The sequence below is a fragment of the Microtus oregoni genome, unplaced genomic scaffold (assembly GCF_018167655.1).
Source record: "Microtus oregoni isolate MIOR12 unplaced genomic scaffold, Mior012 000127F_ref0000509, whole genome shotgun sequence".
NCBI classification, from domain to species: domain Eukaryota; kingdom Metazoa; phylum Chordata; class Mammalia; order Rodentia; family Cricetidae; genus Microtus; species Microtus oregoni.
Window position 1 is genome coordinate 1,074,557 of NW_024544770.1, and position 26,866 is coordinate 1,101,422.

At 41.5% G+C, this 26,866-nt stretch overlaps 1 protein-coding gene across 2 annotated transcripts in view; it reads right to left on the reverse strand.

Moving 5' to 3' along the window:
• LOC121444478 (protein WWC3-like) overlaps positions 1-25,069 on the reverse strand; it is a 109,497-nt gene extending 84,428 nt beyond the window's left edge. For both annotated transcript variants that reach the window (XM_041646287.1, XM_041646286.1), the window contains exon 1: positions 24,473-25,069. In XM_041646287.1, the coding sequence (XP_041502221.1) occupies positions 24,473-24,756 (284 nt within the window). In that variant the 5' untranslated portion in view covers positions 24,757-25,069. The remainder of the gene's footprint in view (positions 1-24,472) is intronic.
• Positions 25,070-26,866: the final 1,797 nt, after the last annotated feature.

Here is a 26,866-nt window from a genome sequence, read left to right on the forward strand (position 1 = left end):
TCACACCAATTTTGAGAGGTGGTAGATCTTTGTCTGGTCCACAGGAAGCTTTGGGCTCCATACCCATTTCACTTGGGTAGAAATTGAGCTCTGGGAAACAAAACAGAAGAGATACAGATGAGACCAGCCTAAGCCTGCATACTGAAAACTGAAAGGTTCAAAGATAACTTTAGAATGATAAAAATTGCCCCCACACTGCATTTCAATGGCTGTTTTATCATGCTTATTCTCTTAAGGAGTTCCTTACATAATATACAAGAGGATTTCTAATGATGATTATTTTGGTGAAAGCATGAGGCAAGTTACTGACCAGCCTCTTTTATTTTTCATACTTCCAAATGCTGCAACAAATTTTGACCCAATCTCTTAAAAATATAATACAATATTATAATAATTTGTCTTTTAGTTTACTCCTGAAGAAGATAAGAGGCAGGAAGAGGTGTTTAAAATTTAAAAGGGGAGGTTTTAAGGAAGGATCAAGGAAAAAAGAAACAAATAGTAACAATCAACGGAAGAAGTGAATTCAGCCAAAATGGGAAAGGAAAACCACAGTGGCCAAAGGAGAGGGAAGAGGCTGAACAATAACATTCTTTAGAAATGGCATCACAGGGGAGGCGACCCAGGATGGTTCTTGGCTATCCCCAGACATCCCAAGGCAGCAGTGTCACAGTCCCTTGGGTACTAGGATCTCATTGTAAACTTTTCAAATACTATAAAGATGAAGTTCTTCCATTTGTGTTAGTTGGAGCCTGCACCAGACTTCTAGGAGGAAATGTTAAACAGATTTTATCACTCACCCTGTTCTGCACTGATTACCTTTTTCTGCAAAAGAACATTGTCAGTAGTCACTTAGATTGTTTTAGGCATAAACATATAACTGTTATAAATGCAACTTTGAGTCAGGCAGTGATGGTACACACCTTTAATCCCAGCACTCTGAGGCAGAGGCAGGCGGATCTCTGTGAATTCAAGTCCAGCCTGGTCTACAGAGCTAGGTCCAGGGCAGCCATGGCTGTTACACAGAGAAACACTGTCTCGAATCAAAGGAAACCAAAATAAATAAATAAATAAACAAACAAACCTTTGCCTATATCACCAGCTGCATCTATGAACTTTAAAGGCACGGGTGGGGAATGTCAATTTTTTATGACATAAGAACTGCATGCCAAGAATGGATGCAGAGCATAATAAGCTCTCAGTGATGGTGTTTCTTTTTAGGAGCTGGATTGCTTTGAGAATTAGAGTCAAGCATTAATCTTCCTAGAAAAAAAAAATGTGCCTACTCAGGATACTTACAATGCTGCTTGCTAGTCTTTAAACTCTAGTTCAAGAAGTCTGTTCTCAAAGCTCATTGCCTAGGGCATGACCATGGGGGTAAACAAGCCCCAACTCTAGGTGGAAGGACTAGTTTTAATGTAGGCAGGAACAAATGCACGGCCTCCAAAAAAGCAGAGGAAGAGGAGACAACAACTCGACAAGCCAGTCCCATGGTAGACTTGAGATCTGCCCTAGAAGGGAAGCTGCTGAAGAAAGTCAGGGGTGCCCTGATAAAGAATACAAGCTGAGCTCTGCAGGTGGTATGAAACCACTGGGTACTGGGAACCAGGATGTGTCCTCAGCAGACTGACTTCTCAAAAGAACTCCACTCCCATGCTGGCTGCAGAAAAAGTGAAAAGCAGAGCAGAGAGAGGGGAGGTGTGGGCAGGAGGGAGCCATCTAGCTAGCAAGGATGACAGAAAATCAAAAGGCCTGAGTTGGATATGGGATAGGAGCAGCTATGCTGGGGCTAGGGTGTTTGATGCCACTATGAAGTCAATTACTAGGTCTCTGACACAGGATGGGATGAAGAACATCTCCACTGTATTCTGTGGCAAAATTACTGGGAGGGGACACTTATGCTTCCTCTGTGAACATTTCTCATCATTTCACCCATGCTGGTGGCTTTACTCCCAAGGGTTTTAGAAAGACATAGAAGGCGAGCTTTTTTTCTGCTCTAGTCTCCCAAGGAGCAGGAATATTGCTGCCTGTTTCGCAGCACCCCCAACACAGGTGTGCAAAATAATGAATAAATGAAGCAGCCTAGGTGTTACAAGGCTAGAATTAGACATCCTCTAGAACAAAGGATTCCATTCTCCAAATAAAAAGCGCTCATGCAGAGACTGTCATTTTGTTTAAAATCAAGTCATATGAACTGTATTTTGTTGGGGGAAGGGGTGTTCTCTTTTAAATCCTCAGAGCAGGACAATGGGCAACAATATTTGACTCAAAACATCTGGAGGCCAGATCTATGAATAGCTCTATGAGGTGGCCTGACAGCAAACTCCCCTTTAAAACTGCAAAGAAGCTGAAATGCTACAATCAAAAGAATGTAGTAAATACTATATATCACACCAACTACTTCCAACTCAGCAGCAGTATGGAAGCAAGCCAGTACACACTACCATATACCCCAGGCACTCTGGCAGAACTTCTGGACTCTATGGCATCCAGAGGACATTAGCATCCACACTGAACCTCTCTAAAAGCTACAGTGAAATATGTGAAGAATTCCAGGCAACCTAACAAACCTTCAGCCTGGCATGCAGGTATTAGGCCACAGCCAACTAAGCCTGGCTGCTGTGCACATAGGATTCAAGCTATTTCCCTCGGGGGGTACAGTTCTGGGGCTTGTCCAAAAAGAGCACAGCATTATCATCAAAGGGAATTGTCAGGTAAACTGAACCTGCTAATGAGCTCAACGGGCTGGCCACCTGTATCACTGGAACAATGCTTATCAGAACTGCATGCTGAGTGCCTTTGTTGGCACAAACCTTGTGTGCTCAAGGTCTGCCTCATGGTGGGAGAGGGAACATGAAAGAACTAAGCAGTTATCTTGAGATCCAGAAAGCAAAGAAGGTCAAAGGTCCATGCTTTTCTGGCTTTGAGAGATGACCCAGCATTTCCACCACAGAGAATGAGAATACAAGGAGGAAGGCCTTTTCCCCCTGTATCTTCTGAAGCAACAGCCCAGTGCTCTAATTCCAAATATTACTCAATCTCAAAATACCCTATCCTTGCAAGCATCCATATTTATTACCTTTTCAAAGGAGAGGCTGCCTTGCCATCTGCCCATGCAGTCTTGATCCCAGATGTCCCCACTATCATGAAGCAGTCTTACCCCTCAGGACCTAATGTGGACCCCAGAGTCTTCTATGCCCAAATAGATGAGGACTGTAAGAACGAACAGAAGGAAAATGGATGGATGGATTGATGGATAGATATAAAGATGGAAAGGGGCAAAAGAAGAATACGGAAATAGAAATGATGTGAAAAAAATGCCAAAGTCATACGGGACAAGCATTACCTACAGACATTTCCCTACAATGTTAATCAGCCATCTTAGCAACAGCCATGAATAGACATGGCATCAAATTTGTGAACACATTGCCAGTTTAAACTCCATGGGATACAGAAATCAGGAAAAAAAAAATGAATGGTGTCAGACTTCTTGGAACCTAAACAATGTAACTGTAGAGATGCTCCAAAATGAATATAAACTGATAAGTTCTTTGCTTTTCTTTTTTCTACCCTGAAGGCAATTCAGAGCCTACCAAAGCTGCCAACGCCCCCCCCCCCCCCCCCCCCGGCTGTTTCCTTCTAGGTTTCAGAGTCAGGGACTTTGCAGAGTCATGTGGGTAATGCAAAGTGGGGCATCAAGCCAAAGCCTAGACATCAACCTTAAGATTTTTATGGAATTAGCTGTGTCAGGTTTGAGACTTGTCTGGGACCTGCCACTCCTTCCTTTCCTGCTTTTTTCTCTACCATATGCCTGCTCTACCAGTGTATTTAGAAAGCATATAGCTTGTCTGGTTCTACAGGTTCAGAGTTGGAATGGAATTTTGCCTCAGAATGAATCACACAAGTCTCAGGCAAACCTGATTTAGATGCTATGTAGAAGACTCTTTGGGCATCAGATGTCTGAGTTAATGTTGGAATGAATTTATACTTTGGGGCTGCTAAAATGGGAAAAAAATGTAAGAAGGACATGAATTTTGAGGGGCCAAGGCCAGAATACTATGAACTAGATTATGCACCATATAAAGTTCATATTAAAGTTGTAATCTGGAAAATGACAGTATTTGGAAATAGTGCCTCTGAAAAGGTAATAAAAATTAAATATTTTCATAAGGAAGGACACAGCACCCAATCTTGTAGGGCAAATGTCCCTATAAGATTATGACAAGACTACAGGTAGTACCAATAAGATCTCGAGCTCAAAGCCAGCCTGGGCAACAGAGTGAGATAGTGTCTCAAAAAAGATGAAGAGAAATCAGAGCTTGCTTTCTTTGTTTTGTTAGGACACAATAAGAAAGTAACTTTATTTCCACAAGGAAATAAAAAGTGTCCATACAAGAAACAAACTGTGCCAGAATATGATGTAGGTAGGCATTCTGGCTTCCAGGATTATGAGAAAAGAAACACCTGCTTTTGGAGACCCTAATCCAGAAGCATTCTGTAATGGAAGACAAGGTAAATGGAAGACCCCAAGTTTTCAGAGAAGACGTGCAAAATAGGGGGGTAAATAGAGGCAGCAACAGGTCAAGGTCTAAAATTAAGACATTGGTTGGTACCTTTCACTTCACTAATCACACCAGTACAGTCATTTCACTCAGGAGCCACTGTTCTTCTCAACGGACACTTGACAATTTCTGGAGACTTATTTTCAGTTACCATAAGAACAGATCGGGCAGTGTTTCCAGTATCTTATGAGTGGAGATAACGAATGCTGCTAAATATCCGAATGTTCTTCATCACAGAGAATGTTGCGGCTGCAAATGCCTATAGTACTATCTATAAAAATAGCTAACAATGTATAAGTTTAAAAATGTGCAGCTGGGTAGTGATGGTGTATACCTTTAATCCCAGCACTCCAGAGGCAGAGGCAGAAGAATCTCTGAATTCGAGACCAGCCTTGTCTACGGAACAAGTACCAGTGCAGCTGGGGCTACATAGAGAAATTTTGTCTCAAAAAAATATATAGGTGTGTGTGTGTGTGTGTGTCTGTGTGTGTGTGTGTGTGTGTGTGTGTGTAAAACGGCTGCAACAAAATTCTATTTAAAACAGCCAGAAAAAAAAGAAAGAAGCAAGCTAAATGTCTAATGCTAAGGATATGATCCAACGAATTGTTACATGCATATCATTCATTCATTCATTATCTGGGCTTGGTGATACACAACTTGAATTCTAGCACTTCAAAGGCTGGGGGCTAGATGATCTCAAGACCCTGTCTTTAAAAAAAAGTTGCCAGGTAGTGGTGATACACACCTCTAATCCCAGCACTTGGGAGGCAGAGGCATGAGGATCTTTGTGAGTTCAATCTTGTCTACAAAGTGAGTTCCAGGACACTAGCTGTTAAACAGAGAAACCTTGTCTTGAAATCACCCCCCCACCAAAATGTTTTTCATTGAATACTAGCTCCATGGGGGTTTGTTATGGATGGAAAAATAATCAAAACACAATTTGCATCATTGTAAAACATACCTGGGATTTTCTTTCCTTTCTTCTCCTTTTTTAAGACAGAGTCTCAAGTAACCCAGGCTGGTCTCAGGCACACTATCAAATTGATAATGTCCTGTTCTTAAATTCTGATCTTCCTGTCTCCATTCCTCTAGTACTGAGATTACCACCATACCTAGTTTTATGCTGTACTGGCATGCTAGGCAAGTGTTCTACATACTGAGATACATCCCCAGTGCAATAACTTTTAAAGGATGTTTAACAAGACACTGTAATAATGTAGGAGTACTTTTACGAGATTGTTAGGGAGAAATTACTTGATAAATGGTTACATTTTTGTTCCTTTGTTTCCAGGGGTGGAGATTGAGGTAAGACCCCCCAAATTTAGCTGTAGCTGTTGTAGGTGGTGTACACGGAAAAATAAAAGTAAAAGGAGTTCACACAGAATCCACCATGGCCTCCCCTTGTTGCAATCCCTGGGGGCAAGTGGGCTATAGATGAATTCTGAGTTCTGCTTTCTCTCTACCTATGAGCACTTTTAGCTAGATGGTAAAAGCTAGAATCACATGACTCCAGAGGTGCCTAGGCCACTTCCACCTATAGACTTGTTCTCTCTGGCTTTCTGGGTTGTCCCTGGGGATGCTCTGCCATTGATACAGTGGGCTGTTAGCAGTTAAAATCAGAAGATTTCATTTCTGAAATAAAATCCTAAAAAATGAAGAGCTGGTACACATTGGTAATAGTTGCTAAAGAAGAAAAAGGGGCAAATTATGACTAGGGTCATCCATTCACTCTTACCACAGGCCCCACCACTCTGTAACATATTACATCTGGCCAACTGCTGTGAGTCAACCCAGGTGGGTACCTTAATGTGCAATGACCCCTGCAAGCTGAACATAGAGAAGGGAAAGCCTTCCTGGAGAACAGTCTGGGCAGCCTAATAGTACGTACCAAGAACACTTGCCAGGTGAGGCGTGCAGTAAGTTTGGGATAAATGATGCTCATAAGCCTCAGGCATGTCACCTTGGCTAAGGATGAGAGCACTAGAGGACCCCACCCTAGCAAAAGCTCCATGAAGACTGCAAAATGCTATGCATTTGCTTAAATATTCACTGAAGAAAAGCTATTTGAGATCTTCAGTGCCAGGAGGTAACCTCAAGGAATTCGGCTCTACCGGGGAACAAACAAATAAAAAAAAAAAAACCCCACTGCCCAACACACTCACCACACTCACCCTGTGGGAGGGACTCAGACAGAGCATGAAGGAAGTTGGGAACAGGAAACTAGATGCTCGATAAAAATATAAATGTTTTTGTGGTCAGTAGAACACCAAACTTGTATCGTGATCCCCATTTCTCACCTCTGCTTCAAAGAAATAATACAATGACATTTATAGCTGTTCCACAGTTGTTCTTCCTTTACAAGTTTCCAAGGTCAAGTGTTCCATATCCAAAGACTTACACAAGCATGTTCATATCAGCAGTATTCAGCATGTGGAAATACCCCCAGTGCCCATCAAGAGATGAATGGATAAACAAAGTATGACCTATCCATATAATGGAATATTACTCAGCTATAAAAGCAAATGATGTATTGACATAGATTACATCAGATGAATCTTGAAATCATTATGCTAAGTAAAAGTGGTAAAGTAAAAGGACACATACTCTGTTCTAGTCACATGAGAAGGGCAGACTAGACCAATTCACAAATACATGAAGCAGATTAGTAGTTGTCTAGGGCTGGAGGTTAGGAGGAATGAAGAGCAACTACTTAATAGGAACAAGGTTTTCTTGGAGGCTGATAAAAATGTCTTGGAACAAGATAAAGGTGATAGTTGCGCAACATTGTACACATACTGAATGTTATTGAATTATACAGTTTAAAGTGTTAGTGATTAATGTTGTTTGATTTTTATTTTAATTTTTAGCTTAACTCCTGCTTCCCACCACCTGCTTTAGGTTAATCTACAAGGGCTTTAGAACTCAAAAATGAGACAGAAAGGAACACTGGTCCCTGAATGCTGAAATGAAACCTTAAGTTGTTATTTTCACTGGTACACAAAAGGGATGAGGTCCCCTGCAAACAGTGAGAGAGAGGTCAGTAACCATTCCTAAATAGATGAGAAGAAAGAACTATGTATCTCTAAGTGACAAGAGAAAAGAAGTATTTCTGAAGGAAATGGAGACTTTGTAGTACATCAAATATGGACGGAGCTGGCACAAGCTTATGAACAGGGACACTGACAACGACTCAAGAAAAAAAATCAGTCACCAGTTTATGAAAAACATTATAGATATCTACATTTTGAAGGGCAAATGGGTGATAAATAGAACAACAAAAATAATTCCATTAACAACTCTAGAAGCAAAAATAAAAAATAAAAAAATAACTCCAGGAGCATAAGAAGTACATGTGTTCATATTTTAAAATTCAAGGTATGACGTATTTCTAAAACCCCCAAGGCAGAGATGATGAACGTTGGAAGTTGTTCAAACAAGAACTGTTGGTTGAGGCCACTGCAGTGGCACTTGAATTCGAAAGCTACTCTGTCATTCTCTTGTAACTGCATATGAATGCAAGAAGCTATTCTTGGTAATCCTTGACATTTTTGTCAATATGCCATGTACATGGTGACATTTTGGAGGTTTATGATATGGGCTGTGGAGGAGGGAAGATTGGTTTCTGGTGTCTTGGCTTTTAATACTGAGATTAACAAGATGGCAATCTTAGGTTAACCTGGATCAGATCAATCACAGAATGATTTATCTCAAATGCCTTTTGAATAAGTGTATGTATAGCAAATAAAACAAGACCATGGTGCTGAAGAAATGTCAGTGTCAATGTAACACACTTTTGGGAGGTGATAACCATAGACTCAAGCCCTGTCATTTTCAAGTTCTTAATCACTCTACGAATTAGCAAATAATCACCACTTTTAAATAATAATAATAATAATGATAATAATATAACTTTCTAAGCACAATTATTTACAACACATGGGCTTTCATAAAGTGCATGGCTCTCTTCAATCGATGCAATCGTTAATGTATCTTTAATGTATTACCTCTTACGAATGTAGTAAAATTGTAAGAACAGAATGTATACACTGCCCGGCATTTTCTTTCACACAAAATTCCTTGTAACAGCAGCAGAGTTGCAGACAATATAGTAAAGTAAGCTCCTCTCTGTTGATCCAACTGTTACGACTGAATGTCCATTTGGGCGTTATATGCTGTTGCCCAAGCTAACAGGGAGTCTGAGAGAAGGTCTCAATAAGGGTGAATTACACATATGACCAAAGCACAGCATCCAGAGTCTTAAGAAATCACACACATCTATGTCTGAGAACATTCGTCTTTGCCCTCATCCAGCACTGCCTGACTCTAAGGAAAACTACTATCTCCTAACTAGTTCCCCATGCCTCAGCTACTGCCCTAGTCTCCTACAACAGTGACATGTTAACTCTTTCAAGTAGAATGGCTTCCTAGCCTATTTTGAATCAAACCCAGAGTCCCTGTCAATAGATACTACAAATATCACTTTCCAACTGGCTCGTTGTTCATCACTTAAGTCTCTGTGAGTTTTTTTTTCTCCCTATAAAGCTCTTTACCCAGATGAGAGGACCCTTTCTGACCATCTTCAGGGATTAGCTATAAGGCCACAGCCTGAATCCGGAGAGGTTTCTCCTGATAATTTCCTCAAAAAGACTACCTATATGTATCACACTCAATCAAACTTCCTCAAGAAGAATTTTCACTTTAGAAAATACTAACATATTCACTATTGTCTTTGTGATCCCTACACTACTTGTCCATAGGGACAGGTAGGACCACTTGGTCTCAACTTTGTAAACACAAGAGATGGCTTATTGTTCGTCATGAGAGGCCATCTTGGGCTTGGTAGGGTGCTGAGCAATGTTACTGGCTTCCAACCCACTATATGACCTTAGGCCACACTACCCCCACCCACCACCATGCTGTGACAGCCAAAAATGTCTTCCATCATTGCCAAATGTCCCCTGGAAGGCAAAAATTATCCCTGGCTGAGAACCACCACTTTAAATGGAATTTGTGAACCTAAGGGTGAAGATATTTTACAGCTTTCGGCACATATTGCTAGGAAAATACCTAAATATACAGTGAAGTTAACTCTTCGTTGCTTTCCACTGCTTCTCTCTAACCCTGCCAAACCTAAATTCCCCTTCTCCTACCAAGCACATTAAGCACTACATGAACAAGGATTTTCTAGGACATGCATATGGACAAGGCGCCTCTACCTCCTCTCTCTACACTCTTTGACAGTTTCCTTCAAAGATCCAACAGCAAAGACGTTATTGGAAAATTTTATTTCACCCCAAAAGTAAGGTCTACTGTGTGTACAACTAAGCATATACCTAAAGTACTGATGTGATGCAAGCAGATATGACCGAAGATCTTAACCTTGCAGCAAATTCTATTCTTAAAAAAATGGCTAGGGTGATAGCTCAGTTGGTAAAGACTTATTTTGCAAACAAGAAAACCTGATATCAATCCCTAGAATCCACATAAAAAAGAAATATATAGTGGCTTGTACATGTAATCAGACAGATTTCTGGAGCTTACAAGTCAATCAGTCTAATCCATTTGATGAACATTAGACCAGTGAAAGTCTCTATCATACACACACACACACACACACACACACACACACACGATATATATATATGTATGTAAATATATGATATAAAATATGTAGACAGATATATAAGATATAAAATATTTAGATAGATATAAATATTGGTTGGCAGCACCTGAGAAAGGGCTCCCCCAAGATTGTTCCTTGACTTTCCACATACATATGTGCACCTACACATCCATGAGAATACCCCACACACATAAACAAAAAAACAATAAAAAGAAATAAAATGTAGAACTTGTTATACAGTAGACACTGACCTAAGTGTATAAACCATCTTGCTGAATCTTCAAAAGCACCTAGCAAATAAATATCTCCACTAAATTTTAGAGAAGAGAAAACAGTATCAGAAAGTTCACAGCAAATAGCAGAGCCAGAAGTGCATCTAGGCTGTCCCTTATCTGCAATCAATCAGTCCACACAGTTAGTGATACAGTGTAAGGTTAGTTAGTGTCCACCCTGCTTCTGGTCACCTGTTCAAATGCTAATTAAAATACAAAAAGTGTGGAATACAATTTTCAGAGGTTCATTCAAAATCAGAATGCTGATATTTAAAGACCTAAATGTCACATTGGTTCTCTTTTATCCCAATCTTGTCATATAACCAGATAATACTTCAACTTTCCTAAAACAATCAGAAATATGAGTGAGTCATCCCACATGACCAATGACTCTGAGTGAAAAAGTTAGCTGCCTCTGTCATTATTACCAGGCTGTTGTATAGTATTGTTCTCCTCTTACAGTTGGCAAAGCTCCTAAGCAATAGTAACATGCGACTTCTTGGCACCTTGCCCTAACAATTGTAAGGACATTTTGAGAAGCCCCCAAATCCTTTTGCATGGTAAGAGGTTGCCAAGTCTAATCTACATAGTCTGATCTCTCCAACTACAAAGTCAAGGTAGCTATCTGAATTTTAAAGATTTTCCCTTAAAAATTGCTTGTACAAACTTTATTAGCTATACCCATCATACAATAAACTCTTCTTATCATGTGTACAATTCCAGGATTTTAGTAAATTTAGTGAATTGTATGACACATATTTCAATTTTAGGACATTATTCAGTAATATATTTCTTGCCTTTTTGCCAATACCATCTCTTCTCACTTCTAGACCCAGACATCACTAATCCGTTTTCTACCATTACAAATTTATAGTTTCTGGACACAGTAGTAATCAGAACATACAATCTGGTGTCTTTGTCTCATTGTTTCACTAAGCATCTTGTTTCTGAAGTTTGCCCAATAATTTCCCTTTTCATGTAAAAACCATCCTGTACTTGGGACTATACGCCACTAGTTCAAGCTGTATTGGGAAAGCCTGTAGAGTTTTCTGTGACTCACTGTGGAATGAATCTTTTGTGATATACCTAGGATTATGATGATCAAATACAGGAGCATATACTCATTCAGCAACAGGGTAGGTGGCAAAGATTTCTAGGGAAATTTTACTATTTCAAACCAAATCTCCATTATTTTAGGAACTACATTTTGACTTGCAGATGTCTGTGATCTTCCTAAAAGTATATGAAAGCTTCCAGATGCTGACACCTTTATCAGAACACAGAATCACCCCCATCACATCTGATTTCACAAGTTCCATGATTCCAAAAATACATGAAACCTCAAAGCAAGACTGTTTGGTTCTAAAAAGTCATTGGCATAGAAAAGAAACATTGGTAGAAATACTGGTGAAATCCAAATGTCTAAAGTTTGCATATCAGTAATCTGAATCAAGATTAACTTCTCAGTTTCAGCAAAGCTACTATAATAATATTAGAAGTTAACAAATTTTACAGCTCTTCAATAACTCTAAAATATTCCAAAATAGAGTGTTTTAAAACAAATAAGCTGAAAGGCATTATTTTAACCCTACATTTAACAACATCATCTTCCTTCTAAGGCAAACATGAAGCAAAAAAGAAAAAGAAAGAAAAGAAGAAGGAAGGAAGGAAAAAAAGGAAGGAAGGAAGAAGTACACAGGAGCATTACAATAAGAGTACTTTATTGTAAATATCACAGGCAACTAAAACAGTTAAAAATAAGGGAGATAAGTGACAGTATATGTGTTAGTGACAGCTTATAGGAATGCCATGAGGACACTGGGCGGTAGTGGCACACACCTTTAATTCCAGCACTCAGGAGGCAGAGACCAGCCTGGAATACAGAGCTAGTTCCAGGACAGCCAGACCTACACAAAGAAAACTTGAAAATCAAACTATAAAAATTAAAATTAAAAAAGTAAATACCATGATGAAAACTACAAGTGACACTGGGTAGAAAAAAAGTAAATGAATATACCTTTGTGGGCTGGAAAAAAAACAGAAACTCAAGAAAGAAATTGAAGAAGACACCAGAAAGTGGAAATATCTCCCACGCTTTTGGGTAGGCAGAATTAGTATAGTAAAAATGGCAATCTTACCAAAAGCAATCTACAGATTCAATGCAATGCCCAGAAAAATCCTTCACAGACCTCAAAGAATAATACTCAATTTCATATGGAAAAGCAAAAAACCCAGGATAGTCAAAACAATCCTGTACAACAAAAGAACTCTTGGAGGCATCACAATCCCTGACTTCAAACTCTACTACAGAGCTACAGTACTGAAAACAGCCTGGTATTGGCATAAGAACAGATAGGAGGACCAATGAAACTGAATAGAAGACCTGGATATTAATCCACACACCTTCAAACATCTGATTTTTGAAAAAGAAGCAAAAAATATCAAATGGAAAAAAGAAAACATATTTAACAAATGGTGCTGGCGCTGGCATAAGTGGATATCAACATCTAGGAAAATGTACCAAACTCAAGTCCAAATAGATCAAAGACCTCAACATAAAGCCAGCCACACTGAACCTTACAGAAGAGAAAGTGGGAAGTACACTTGAACGTACTGGCACAGGAGACCACTTTCTAAATATAACCCCAGTAGCACAGACACTGAGAGAAACAATTAATAAGTGGGACCTCCTGAAACTGCAAAGCTTCTGTAAAGCAAAGAACACAGTCAACAACACAAAATGGCAACCTACAGAATAGGAAAAGATCTTCATTAACCCCCATATAAGACAGAGATCTATTCTCCAATATAAAGAACTCAAGAAACTGGTCATCAAAATAACACATAATCCAAGTTTTAAAAAATGGAGTAGAGTCCTAAACAGAGAACTCTCAACAGAGGAATCTAAAATGGCTGAAAGACACTTAAGGAAATGTTCAACATCCTTAGTCATCAGAGAAATGCAAATGAAAACAACTCAGAGATTCCATCTTATACCTGTAAGAATGGCCAAGATCAAAAACACTGAGGACAACTTATGCTGGAGAGGTTGTGGGGAAAAGGAAACACTTCTTTCTGCATTGCTGGTGGGAATGCAAGCTGGTACAGCCCCTTTGGATGTCAGTGTGGTGATTTCTCAGAAAATTAGGAAACAACCTTCCTCAAGACCCAGTAATACCACTTTTGGGTATATATCCAAAGGATGCTCAATCGTGCCACAAGGACATGCGCTCAACTATGTTCATAGCAGCAGCACTGTTTGTCATAGCCAGAACCTGAAAACAACCTAAATGTCCCTCGACCAAAGAATGGATAAGGAAAATGTGGTACATTTACACAATGGAGTACTACACAGCAGAAAAAAATAACATCTTGAATTTTGCGGGAAAATGGATTTTGAGTGAGGTAACCCAGACCCAGAAAGACAATTATCACATGTACTCTCTCATAAGTGGTTTTTAAACACAAAGCAAAGAAAACCAGCCTACAATTCACAATTCCAGAGAACTTAGACAACAATGAAGACACTAAGAGAGACTTACATAGATCTAATCTACATGGGAAGTAGAAAAAGACAAGATCTCCTGAGTAAATTGGGAGCATGGGGGCCTTGCAGGGAGGATTGAAAGGGGGAGGGGAGAGGCAGGGAGGGGATCAGAGAAAAATATAGAGCTCAATAAACATCAATAAGAAAAGTAACAGGAAAAAAAACCCAGAAACTCAAGTTTAACTGACTTAAAAGATAAGAAGACATGTATAATTTTATGTGAGAAAAAGTACTGGGGGTAGATAGCCCAGAGGTGTAATTCATCTATCCACACACCTTAGCAAGGGATGTTAGCAAGGGATAGTCTTTCATTTTCCCCAGTCACAACCAGCTCCTTTCTAGCACAATGGCAGCAGTACAGCTGCTTAATCCCTACAGGACATTATTTAGCTCCACGTCACCTTATGGAGAAGGCCTTCTCTTCAACCATTCCTGCCCCATACCTCATATCTAAGATCAACCAGAATTCTGTGTCAACCAACTGTAGACTCTTATGCCAAATGTCAGGTTTAATTCACTGTCGGGCACTATTAATATTTAGTGCTGGATCACTTTTGTTATGAGGACATCTTTTTTTTTTTGAAAAAATTTCCGCCTCGTCCCCGCCTCCTATTTCCCTTCCCGTCCCCCCACTCTTCTCCTCCCCACTACTCTCCCCCTCCCCCCATTCCTTTCCCCCTCCCTCTCCAGTCCAAAGAGCAGTCAGGGTTCCCTGCCCTGTGGGAAGTCCAAGGTCCTCCCCACTCCATCCAGGTCTAAAAAAGATGAGCATCCAAACAGGCTAGGCTCCCACAAAGCCAGTTCATGCAGTAGGATCAAAACCCAGTGCCATTGTCCTTGGCTTCTCATCAGCCTTATGAGGACATCTTATGCATTGCAGGCAGCCCTTTGTGTAGGATACCCACCACCCTCCTTGGCCTCTACCTACTACATGTCATCCCCCTGTTGTAGCAGTCAAAATGTCTCCAAATACTGTTAGATGTCCTGTGGAAGAGGATAAGAGCCTCCCCATTTGAGACTTAGTGTTTAAAAGCAACTAGAATTTTATCAAGAACTGCAGATGGATTCCATCCTGAGTCAAGATAAGAATAGGCCATTCTAACAAAATAGAGGCACTGACATCTTTGTAAGGAGGAATTCCTCTTGAGTATGCTAGAATTTATGAGAAAAATTCAAAGAAATAAGGAAATGTAAAACAATCATTACAAATCAGTAAAACTTGTTCCCATATACATGATTACATTCAACATTTATGGAGGACATAAAATATGAATGAGTTATAAAAAAGATAATTTTAAAAAATTGATTTTTTTCTTAGTTCCTTCAACCCCCAATTTCCGATTCCTCACTTTTCATTTTGAAAAAGATCCACGGGAGTATTACAATGAATTATCCAGGGACAACCACATAAGACATCTATGAGATGGTACACATGAAAAACTGATTAGTTGTTGACTGGCTTTAGGGAAGATAAGGAGTAGCTGCTAATGAACATGTGCTTTCTATGAGGAGGGGTGGCAAGAATTAGATAGTAGTGATGGTTGACAGCCTCATGATCATACCAAAGATGCTAAATTGTACCCCTTTAAAGTGGATTATCTTATAGTATGTAAATTATATTTCAAAGTTTTAAAACTAAGCAATAGATATACTAATTAAAAGGCAAATTGAGTCAACTCCACATAATGAGACAAAGAGTTTATTTATTTTAGTTTTTAATTTTATTTATATGTATCTATGTATGTATGTTACATCTGTGGCCAGAGAGACAGTTGGAATCCCTGGAGGTGGAATTACAGGAAGCGTGACCTGCCTGATGTGAGTGCTGGGCACTGAACTCAGGTTCACTGAAGAGGAGCAAGCTCTTTTAATCACTGAGTCATCTCCCCAGCTCCAAAAAAGAGTTTTGAAACGCAGAAAAATCACATGGCCAAGCTTCAGGTATGAGTTCTCTCACCTGGTAGGAATGAGGCTTGTACTTAGAAGCTGCTCAGGATGTCCTGTCTGTCTCAGTGGTCCACCCACAAACACTGCACAACTAGCCACCTGGGGGTGGTACAGATAGCCTGGCTGCACACCTTGTTCTTTGCATTAACATTCTTCTCATCTCCTTCCCACTCATTCCCTGAATCCCTTCCATTTAAAGACACAGAGCATTTTCCAGATAAAAAACACTGGGGATACCACAAGCCCATAAGCATGCTTTTGAGATGTATATGCTTACTCTACACTTCCGGACCTAAACAAAGGCAGAACCAAGTCTCTCACTGCTTTTCTGTGCACTGAAGCTAGGGATTCCATGGCTTGGAGCATCTTAGGCAGCAGATATCACACACAGGTATACACACATACACACACTCACATCCAACACAGGGAACCATCACAGCCCCAGGTTGCTCCAAATAATGAAGTCTGGATGCATTAATTTTCCTCTGTGCCACTATATATATATATATATATATATATATATATATATATATGTATGTATATACCATAAATGCCTATCAGTTGAGATTACCCTCAGAATGGAGCAATATTCAAACTAATATATATATTCCCAAAGTTTCATATACTGGTTCAAGGTTTCTGAGATTCTTGTGGGTAACTTTTGTTCTTTATCCCAGCACTCAAGAGGCAGAGGCAGGCGGATCTCTGTGAGTTCGAGACCAGCCTGGTCTACAAGAGCTAGTTCCAGGACAGGCTCCAAAACCACAGAGAAACCCTGTCTCAAAAAACCAAAAAAAAAAAAAATATGAAACTGTTCCTCTCTAGTGTAGGCCTACCATCACCTGAGAAAACCTCCAATAGTCTCTATTGCTGTGAGATGTCCAACCTGCCCACCATTCTTACTTGATCAGCTCAGCAAAGGATTTAGTACTTAGGATATAAGTCTCCACACTCAGCCTGGCAGTGGTGGTGCATGCCTTTAATCCCAGCACTTGGGAGGGAGAGACAGCCGGATCTCTGGGAGTTCAAGGCTAGCCTGGTCTACAGAGTAAGTTCCAGGAAGACTCCAAAGCTACAAAGAAACCCTGCCTCGAAATACAACAACAACAAAAACAAAACTTCACACTTGAGCCACAAGAAAGGTGGATCCTAGAGAAGAACTGCAAGAAAATAGTGGAAAATGCATAGCATCTGTTTCATTGTCATGTGACAAATGGGAGGCTGGTACTAAAGGCAGCAAGCTGACCTGGTGCTTTCATTCTCCCTAGGATACAATGCGTAGAAGTAAGATAGTTATATCTATTGATGCCAAGAGAAACTGCTAAAAATCAAGGGGCTTCAACCAACTCAAGTCTATTTTATCTCACAGGTTCAGCTCATTCTGCTAGAGTCAAAGTGTCTACAGGGCTGAAGCTCTTTCTGCAGGTTCCAGGAAAGCATTCTCCTATTTGCCCTTTCCAGTTTCTGAAGGTTGCCTGCATTTCTTGATTCCTGGCCATGTGACTTCAATCTCTGCTTTCACTGTCATATCCTCACCTCTCTCTCATCCTCATCTTCCTGCTCCCCCCAGTAAGCCCCCATTGTGATACTGGATCCACCCAGATAAGGCATGATTATCTCGCTATCACAGAATCCTTACCTTAACTGTATCTGCAAAATCTATCTTGTCATGGAGGGTAACTTATTAACGGGGAATGAGGCATTAATATGTCTGTCTTTAAGAGGTCATGATACCACAGAGGGGAATAAACATCAAACAACAAAGAATGCAAAATAAAATATCCAGAGGGTCCAGAACAGCACAAAGGGCATAAAATTTAGCCTACTCAGGGGAGGGTCAAATACATGGTACCTCACTGGCTGTAAGAAAGGGGTCTCTGAGTCAACTTCCCATTGACCTCAGTTTCATCATGCGTCCATATATATTTTATGTAGCCATGACTGGCTTCTGATGAAAGCATGCATGCAAATGCTTGGCACATGATAAAAGGTATATGATATGTCTGCCATACCCACAGAGCCAGGGTCTGGGGTTTGATTCAATGACAGGGTGTTTGTCTGGCACTGGCAAGGCCCTGAGCTCTGTCTCCAGAAGTTGGGGGAAAAGGCATGGAATCCCAGGGGAGAGAAACTTACTGCATGAGGCTTATTGAAAAAGACAAGTGAAGCAAGGACAGCATTTGCCTCACAAAGGCAGGGCCCTTTCTGATATTACTTGCTAGAGTCCCGAACCTTGGAAAAATGCTGAAGAGAGAAAAGCTATGCAACATACCCTGTTAAATAAATGAACAGAGATAGGATACTTAAAATGGGTGTGGACTGAATGAGTTGCATGCTAGAAAAAGCAATAGGTCAAGGGTCAGGAGATCCCATGGCCTTCTAACTATGGGCAGAAAACACCACTTAGCTGGGCTCTCAAGTGTGAAGAGAGGAGTTTGAACAATGTTCCTAGCTTTTCTGGTCCCAAAACTGTGGCAATCTCAGATAGGAATGGTCTGGCCCAAGTCTCCAAGCCTTCACATACAACTTCTGGGCCAGTCATATTAGTTCATTCTCTTATTTGTTTGGATCACACTCAGCACTTCCTCATCTCCAGGAAAAATTTCATGGGCCTCCTCTTTATCTTGCTCAGTTCTATAAGCGCTTTAATATCTTGCTCCAAGACGTTGATAAAGAAGAATAAAAACCAGTCCGTGTTCAAGAGAGCTCTTCTAGCAGAGTGAGACTGTTAAATACTTTTCTCCCTCCAGTCATGAAACATGGAACGCTGGGAGAAAGAAGGGTGGAGTCAGAGAGGTGCCATGGATCCACTGGAGACAGATGCTGAGAATTTTACCTAGTAAGCCACTGCTACGTGGCAATACACAGATTAATAGAAATAGGTTAAATTAAGATGTAACAATTAGCCAATAAGAAGTTAGAGCTAATGGGCCAAGAAGTGTTTTAATGAATACAATTTCTGTGTGGTTATTTCAGTTCTGGGCAGCTCGGACAAACAAGTGGTCTTCCTTTCACACACAACTGGTTAAGGTACAGACTGCTAGACATGACAATGCCACAGGGCCATTGCACACCTGAACTAACAGCAGCTGTGACTGCCTGTGGAAGGCCTGCACAAAATCAGACTAGCTAAAATCTTGGCATGAATAAAGAAGGGCCTCATGAAGTCCCACCCAAGATGGAAACTGGTGGCTGTAGAAAAAATAGGTTAAATTCCTGAAAGACTACCACAGGAGATGATGATCCTATACCTATGTAAATACAGGCAGCACTAAGTAGATTCAGTGAGTTTAAAAAGAGATAGAACGGATGAAATTGTAAGAGAAAATTGAGAGGAATTAGAAGAAAAGGAATCAAAAGAACTGGTCAAAACACATTATATACATCTATGAAATTCTCAAGAAAATATATAAGATAAATAGTAGTGTAAGTTAAAAAAAAGAGAGAACTCTCCGTTCTTTTCTTGGAAGTTATTTAAAACCTAAGGAATTGAATTAATCATGGCATTTCCCATGACATTTATAACTTTTGTTTGCTTTATATGTTTGTTACTTTCTCCCTCCCCACCCCCCCAAAAAAACCCTTGTTCTGTCTCCACGTAAAGTCCCAGCATGAGAGAGGTTAATAATCTTCATAAATATTTCCTTGTTTTATTAGATTTAGATGAGTCAATTGATTTCTACAGAATTTAACTTTACTTATATTCCATCAGATTTTTTTGTTTTGCAAAGGCAGACAACATCAGCAGAAGGCCCTGGGCAAGAAGCCAAAAGGCCTATCTCAGGCTTACCAGGTGACCCTGTCATGTCACTTGACCCACAGTTTCCTGAAGTGAACCTAACAGAGACTGTGATACACATTATTTCCACTTCCCAAATCAGAGTGAAAGGAAAGAGAAGGAAACTTGGAGACTTCTAAACATCCGAGAGCTATTTTTGGAAATCAATGACTTTTCCATTTACTTTTCTTGGAGAAAAAAAAAGAGAAGGGAAGAAAAAGAAAGATATTAGATTGAAAAGTGGTAGTTGACATCTAAATGGATACAAAAGGAAGATTCTTTCCAGGGGCTGACCCCTGATGGCTTTTAAAGCCAGAAACTCCCGCGTGTTCATACAAACACTATCTATAATCTTAAAGAATGAAAAATGGAAAAATCATTAAGTTGTTTATCGGAAAGCTCAACTTAGACAGTTCACATAACCCAGAAATAGACTCTGTGAGGTAAATATAGTCAAGCTCCTATTAATTAATACTGAATAGTGGTTCCAAGAAGGTAGCAATGTTATCTGGCTCTGTTATAGAAGGCTCCAACTTAGCAAATACCAGAACCAAGATTGTTTTCTCCTTAAGGCAAAAGGTTGGAGTCAAATACTCCCATGTCTTGAGCATATAATAAATTTTGTGTGTCCTTTTCCTGTTCAAAGAAAAAGAAGAAGAAGAAGAAGAAAAAGAAAAAGCCTGCTCAAGGGACTTTTAATAAATCACAAAATTCTTACATGTGGCACCAGGTCAAACCCCATCTAGTGAACAAATGGCCCTCAACTCTCATACCATGACATAATTGTAGCAGTCAACCATTATTTACACTTAGCTCTGATCGCAAATATGATTTCACAGTGTTTTATTTTTAATTTGGATAGGGGAACATGCCAAAGTGTGCATGTGGAGGTCAGAGAACAACTTTGGGGAGTCAGTTCTTTCTGAGTCGTAGGGATGTAGCTGAGGTCATCAGGCTTGGCATTAGGCACCTTTAACCACTAAGCTGTCTTGTGGCCCTCAAATGTGATTTTGCCCACCGTTCTTCATTTCCAGTAATGTAAAACTACCACTAGGCTACAAGAAACAGAATGGCCAGTTTCAACAACTGAATCCTTGAACAGTGTAATTCAAGAGAATTATGCAGGAAGTACACACACACACAACAGTTAAAGGCACTAAATTATTTTTTAAAAATCAAAAAATAACCCTTATACTATATTTTCTAAGTATAAGATTTATAATTATTTTCTATAAGAAATAACTTTCTGAGCTGGATGGTGGTGGCCCACACTTTTAATCCCAGCTCTAGGGAGGCAGAGGTAGGTAAATCTCTATGAGTTCAAGGCCAGTCTGGTCTAGGAGAGCTAGTCCAAGGACAGCTAGGGCTGTTACACAGAGAAACCCTGTCTCGAAAAACTAACAAAAAGGAAAAAAAAAACGAAAAAAGAAAGAAAGAATTTTCTAGTAGCCAGGTGGTGGTGGTGTATCCCCTTGATCCCAGCATTGGGGAGGTAGAGGTGAGGCAGACAGATCTCTGTGAGTTGGACATCAGCCTGGTCTACAGTACAGGTTGAGTTCCAGGACAGCTAGGGATGTTACACTGAAAAACTTTGTCTCAAAAAATAAATAAATAAAAATAAAAGGAAGAAAGAACTTTCTATCAGGTGGTTAGCATAATGTATATGTAGTATATGCAGAATATATGTAAATCACAATGGCCTATTTGGTGATCTTCAAGCCATAGACACAGCAAAATAATTTCACAACATTAAGCTGACTATGAAAATCATATAAACAGTACCAATCTATGAAAAAATGAATTCAAATACAAGGGTGGTTCACAACAGAACTAAAAAAATTCTGTTTATAAAATAGAGACACTTTTTTTCATGGACATGTGTAGCCACATCTGTAAAGATGTTTCCCTAAATTGCATGCTCTCTATTACTTTAAAAAAATTAGAGGTACAATAATTCACCAATATGCTGAACTGAAAATATCTAATGTTATTAAACTTAACATTGAATGGAATTACTTTAACATTCTAGAAGAGATTTTACTTACATTCTCTGGCCCCCGGTTATTCTGCTTACAACAGTATACTTGATGCTATTAAGAATTTTGTTACATATGAAATAATGTTGAAAGTCAACAACAGTTTTCACCTACCACATTTATTTATTCCTCTATAATTTTATTTTCTTTAAAAAAATTTTTCCCTTGCTTCTCCTATAATTTCTGTTTGGAAGCTATATGGTGAAAGTTTCTTAAACACCATTTTCTAGACCTCTGAATGAAACAAGATCCATAACCTGTCAGATGTGTACATGGAGAAAACATGGTGTTCTGATATGCAGTCTTGTTCATATAATAAAAGTTAATTACAACCTTAAAGAATTCCTAGTCACCTATAAAAATTGGCAACCTTGTGTTTTCAAAGAGGAAGAATGACTAGCACACCCTTCAGCAGGCTCCACTGAAATGTTTGTGGCTTGCTGAACATTCCATACATATTTCATGCAAGGTATTATGGGAGCTGAAGTTCAAGCTGTCCCCAGCTGAATTTTCACTCACTATAAAAACAATGTCTCAGAAAAGTACACACATGTTTTTACTTTACAAAAAATGCAAAATATCCACTTTTGTTCAGTCAATCAACACTTAGCACTTAGAAAGGGGACTTTTAAAAACCTGTAACCTAAGTAATATCTGAAAGGGGCAAAAAATGTTATTCAGGAGCAAAGCAGATTTGTGGAAAGAAAAATCTACAGAGACAAAGAACCTAGAAGACGATTCCTGTAGGACTTATGTTGCTGGCTATACCATTAAAATAAAATGATCACACTTATGTTTTTGTTATAAATCTCTTTTGCAAAATAGCCACAATTGTTATATTATCCTCATGAAGTAGGGCTTAGATTTTGCTAAGCAAAGCACCCCTTTTCAAGGCCAAACCTTGCTATGCAGCCCAGACTTGCCTGGAACTCTTGATTCTCCTGCCTCAGCCTCCCAAGAGATTAAAGACATGTGCTACCATGCCCTGCTTTAAATACTGATTGAATTGGCTCATGTTCTAGTGATTTAGGACTTTAATAAAAATACGACACAAAAGAACATCACATTTCAAGCAGTTCCACCAATTTCAGAATCATCCAAGGTTTGATCAAATAGATGTGGCTCTCACATTTGGTTAAAATTATATGTCATCTGATTTTCAAAATAAGCATTTTTGAACCCACAAAACTAAGATTGGATTTATGTAAATTTCTGTGTCCAGAGGTCTGCAAAGGTTAGAGGGAATGTTCGGGAACCACAATTGTTTAGATTTGTTTTGCTCCATCTAAACCCATAGAAATCTTCAAAAAAAGCTAGCAGTTTCCCTCCTCAAAAGTTTATTTTCAAAGACAGTGCCATGCAGGCTGCCTTTCCTGTGTAGGTGGGAGGAAGCAGCCTTTTCAAGTCTTGAAATCACTAGGAAGCCTACAGTATTTCCTTTTTGGCATCCAGGCCAGGGTGGAGAGAACTTGCTCCAGAGAGGACAAGATATCAGATAACCAGTGGAAATACTTGGTTTCAACAGAATTCCCATTTACACACACACACACACACACACACACACACACACACACACGCACGCACGCACGCACGCACGCATGCACACGCACGCGCGCGCACACACGACATCTCTCCAAAAGTAGTTGATCCAATGGAACGAGGAGATACTTTATTACATGATGTTAAGTAAAATCTGGCAGTGCTTTTAGAAGAATCTGTTTTTTACTTGATCAGATTTATTTACATGAACGGGACAACTTTGTGCCCTGTGCATATCTTGCACAAAAAGGAAACTTAAATTCAACTCTTGTTTTTCACTTATTCCAAAAGCATATGGGACTAATCATATTCCATTCTGGCCACAATACACAAGGCTATTTCAAACAGAATTTTAACTCACTTGATTTTAAAGGCAGTACAGCACCAAAAAGTTTAGGAACAGCTTCTCCTGACTCCAGAAGGGTTGGGAATACTTTTTTTTTAATGCCCGTCTGGCACCAGGCTTTGGATGAAAACCAGACTGAGCCCTCCAGGCAGGGAACTCATTCCCTCATTCTCAAAACTGGCGCACACGTTTGTGTGTTCCAAGGTGACAGCGCATCTCGCATCTGCCAAGAGCTGGGTATCCCTGTTCCGCCAAAGCTGGGGTGGTGGGCCGCCCAAGGCCCAGGGTATGGATGGGCGAGGCCACACCGCAGAAAAAGGAAAAGAGGGCCATCCGTCAGACTCCAGAGAGGAAATTCCAGGGGCCCAGCTCCCAGGCCCTGGACAGCGGGTAATGTGAGGCAATCGATTCAGTGTCCACCCCTCGACAAGGGGCCAGAAGGCGATATGAACTTCGCGTTCTGGAGACTCCAGAGCGGCCACCTCCATCCTGGGCCAGAGTACTGAGAGAAGGGATGTGCGGCTGGAGAAGAAGCTCAAATCCCATCTCAACACCAGGGGCCTCCCGTACTCCATCCTGACTCTGGGCCCAAAGGTTGGAATTGTTACAACCATAGACAGGACTAAGGGGGTACAGACAAGGTCCAGTCTTGGGAATGGAGGCACTCCGATGATCCCCATCTCAGCACCTATCCTGATCTGGGGGCCCAGGGACAGAGGCATCCAGAGCGTTCCTGTCTATTCCACGCTGGGCTGTACATATGGCCAGAACATCCTCTAAAGTGTCACCCTCGCCCACTTCCACAGCCCCCGTTGGCCCACTTACCGGTCGCGGGGATCAATCCATGACGTCTGGCGCGTGTTATGGTCGATGTAGAAGACGCGGCCATCGTAGTCGCGCGCCTCCTCCCAGCCGGCGGGCAGCGGCAGCTCGGCGCTCTCACGGGCCCGCGGCTGCGGCGGTACGGAGGGCACCGAGGGTGCGGGGACCGCGACGGGGGGCGCTGGCGGTGGCGGCTCCCGTTGGGGCTGAGCAGGAGGCGGTGGCTCTCGCTGGGCCTCCCGCGACTGTCCCCGCCGTCGCCGCCGGCCGCCGCTCAACCAAGGCATGACGGCTCGGGCCCCGCCGCCGCCTGGCCGCCCCGCGCGCGCCGCCTCCTCCGCCAGCACTAAGGCCGAGCGACCGGGGCGCGGGGGCGGCTGCGGGGAGCCGCCCGCCGCACCCGGCGCATCCTCCACCGGGCGCCCGCGCACTGGCACCCGACAGGCTTCGTGAGCCGCTAGCTGTGCTGTCCTCTCCTCTGCGATGGCCCAGGTCGCTGCCACGCGCGAAGTCACAGTCCCAAAACCGGGGCCGCGGCCACCGATAGCAGCGGTTCCTCCACTCCACAGGCCGGTCCGGCCATCTTCGCTCCACAGAGCCGGGTCGGGAGGGCGGGGTGTTCCCACGCCACGCCCCGTCCAGGCTAGCCCCGCCCCTACTTGATGCTCTTCTTTCACTCTCCCTCCCAGACTCCTCCTCTGCCCCCGGCCTAGGCTTCCCCCTCCCCCGCCCCTTGCTCCGCCTCTCCCTTCTCTCCCTCTCCCTCGCAGCTCCTCCTCCATTTCCCTCTCGAGCTCCACCTCCCCTCTCAGCAACTCTGCCCGCCCTGTGTCCCCTCCGGCGGCTCCTCCTCTGCCTGCCTTCTTCGGTTCCACGCGCTCCTCCTTCTTCTCCTCCCTCTTCACACCACCTCCTCCGGCCTCGGGAATCCGCACCCGGGCCTGGACGGGCGCCGCCACGTCAATCCGCCCCCGGGCCACCTCTGAGAGACAGGAGGGCCTGGAGGACCGTGCTGCACCCGATCGCAGCCTGCACAGGACTGACTCCTGGAGAGGGCAGTCACCGCACTTCACCCGCCCTCAGACCCTAGACGCCTGGGGTCCTCCCCTCTGCGCACCTGGGGGTGGAGGCTGAGCCTTTGGTCTGTTGACTACTCAAACTCTAGACACAGACACAAAGTACGCAAAGCCGCAGGAGCCAGCGGAGGAACACCCACAGCCTCCTAGGTTGAAGCAGAGGACACAACTGTAAGAGGACATCTAGGGTGGTGGCAAGCTTGTGGCTCAGCAAGGAGATATTCAGGAGATCTACCTAGGGTCCATATACTGGATTCCAGAACCCTCTTTTTGCCCTTTACCCAACTCTGTGATCCCACAGTTTGAGGGGAAACCCTAGAAAGCTAGTGCTGGCTAGGAAGTCAGGTCACTTCGAAACCTAACTGGTATTTCTGTTCTACTTATATTTCACAGCGGAGAAATAGAGACCCTCAAAGTGAAATCTGGGACTTTCTCGAAATTCCCCAACTATAGATCCAGGGCCATAATGCACTAGTCCCATAGAGCGTAGAACATGTTACGTTTTTTAGGCTCAGTACTGTAAAAGCGTTTATACTAAGTCTTAACCATCTGTTGAAATCCTGCTCTTGAGGAAAACGTGCTCCCCGTGTCCACCAATTCACAAAAATTCACAGTAGTTTTCATTCCTTGGGTGCTGTTGTTTTTTTATTTCCTTCTGATTTTCTTGTAAAATGGTACTATTTTATAAAAGGAAGAATTGTGTCTAAAAAGATTGTGAAGATACAAAGACTGACAAGAAAGGTGTACAAGAAAGATCTGTCTTTCCCGTCTGCCCCCTAAAAAAAAACCACAAAATTTCTTTGCTCCCCAAGTATTTATGCATGACCATAAAAGCAAATGCAGGCTTCCCACCACACCCACTAGCCCCAATTCGTGGATTTGACCAAGCAAGCAGAGAAAAGATTGTTTATTTCCCTTTGTCACTTTTGTGCACTGTGTAGTCAGTCTCACTGTGCTTACGTTTGTACTGAGAGTATACAAAATTCTTTTCCTGCAATTATCCCTAAAAAAAATGAAACAAAACAACTATCTACATAGCATTTGACGTTGTAACCTAGAAGTGAGGAACACGTAGCTTGTAAACAAATATTACTAAATTTTATGTAAGAGACTGAGATCCAAGGATTTAAGTTGTGGCGAGGTAATCTCTGGAGACATGGAGACATCTTTGTGATGTCTTATATGTTACAGAATGCCCTTTATGTTGGGTGTCCTGACATTTTTACTTCTGGTTGCTACTATTCATCACCAGCGAGCTACCGCTGCTTTCTTTTCCTCTCTCTTCCTACCCATTCTGCAGGCAGCTTATCATCCAACATAC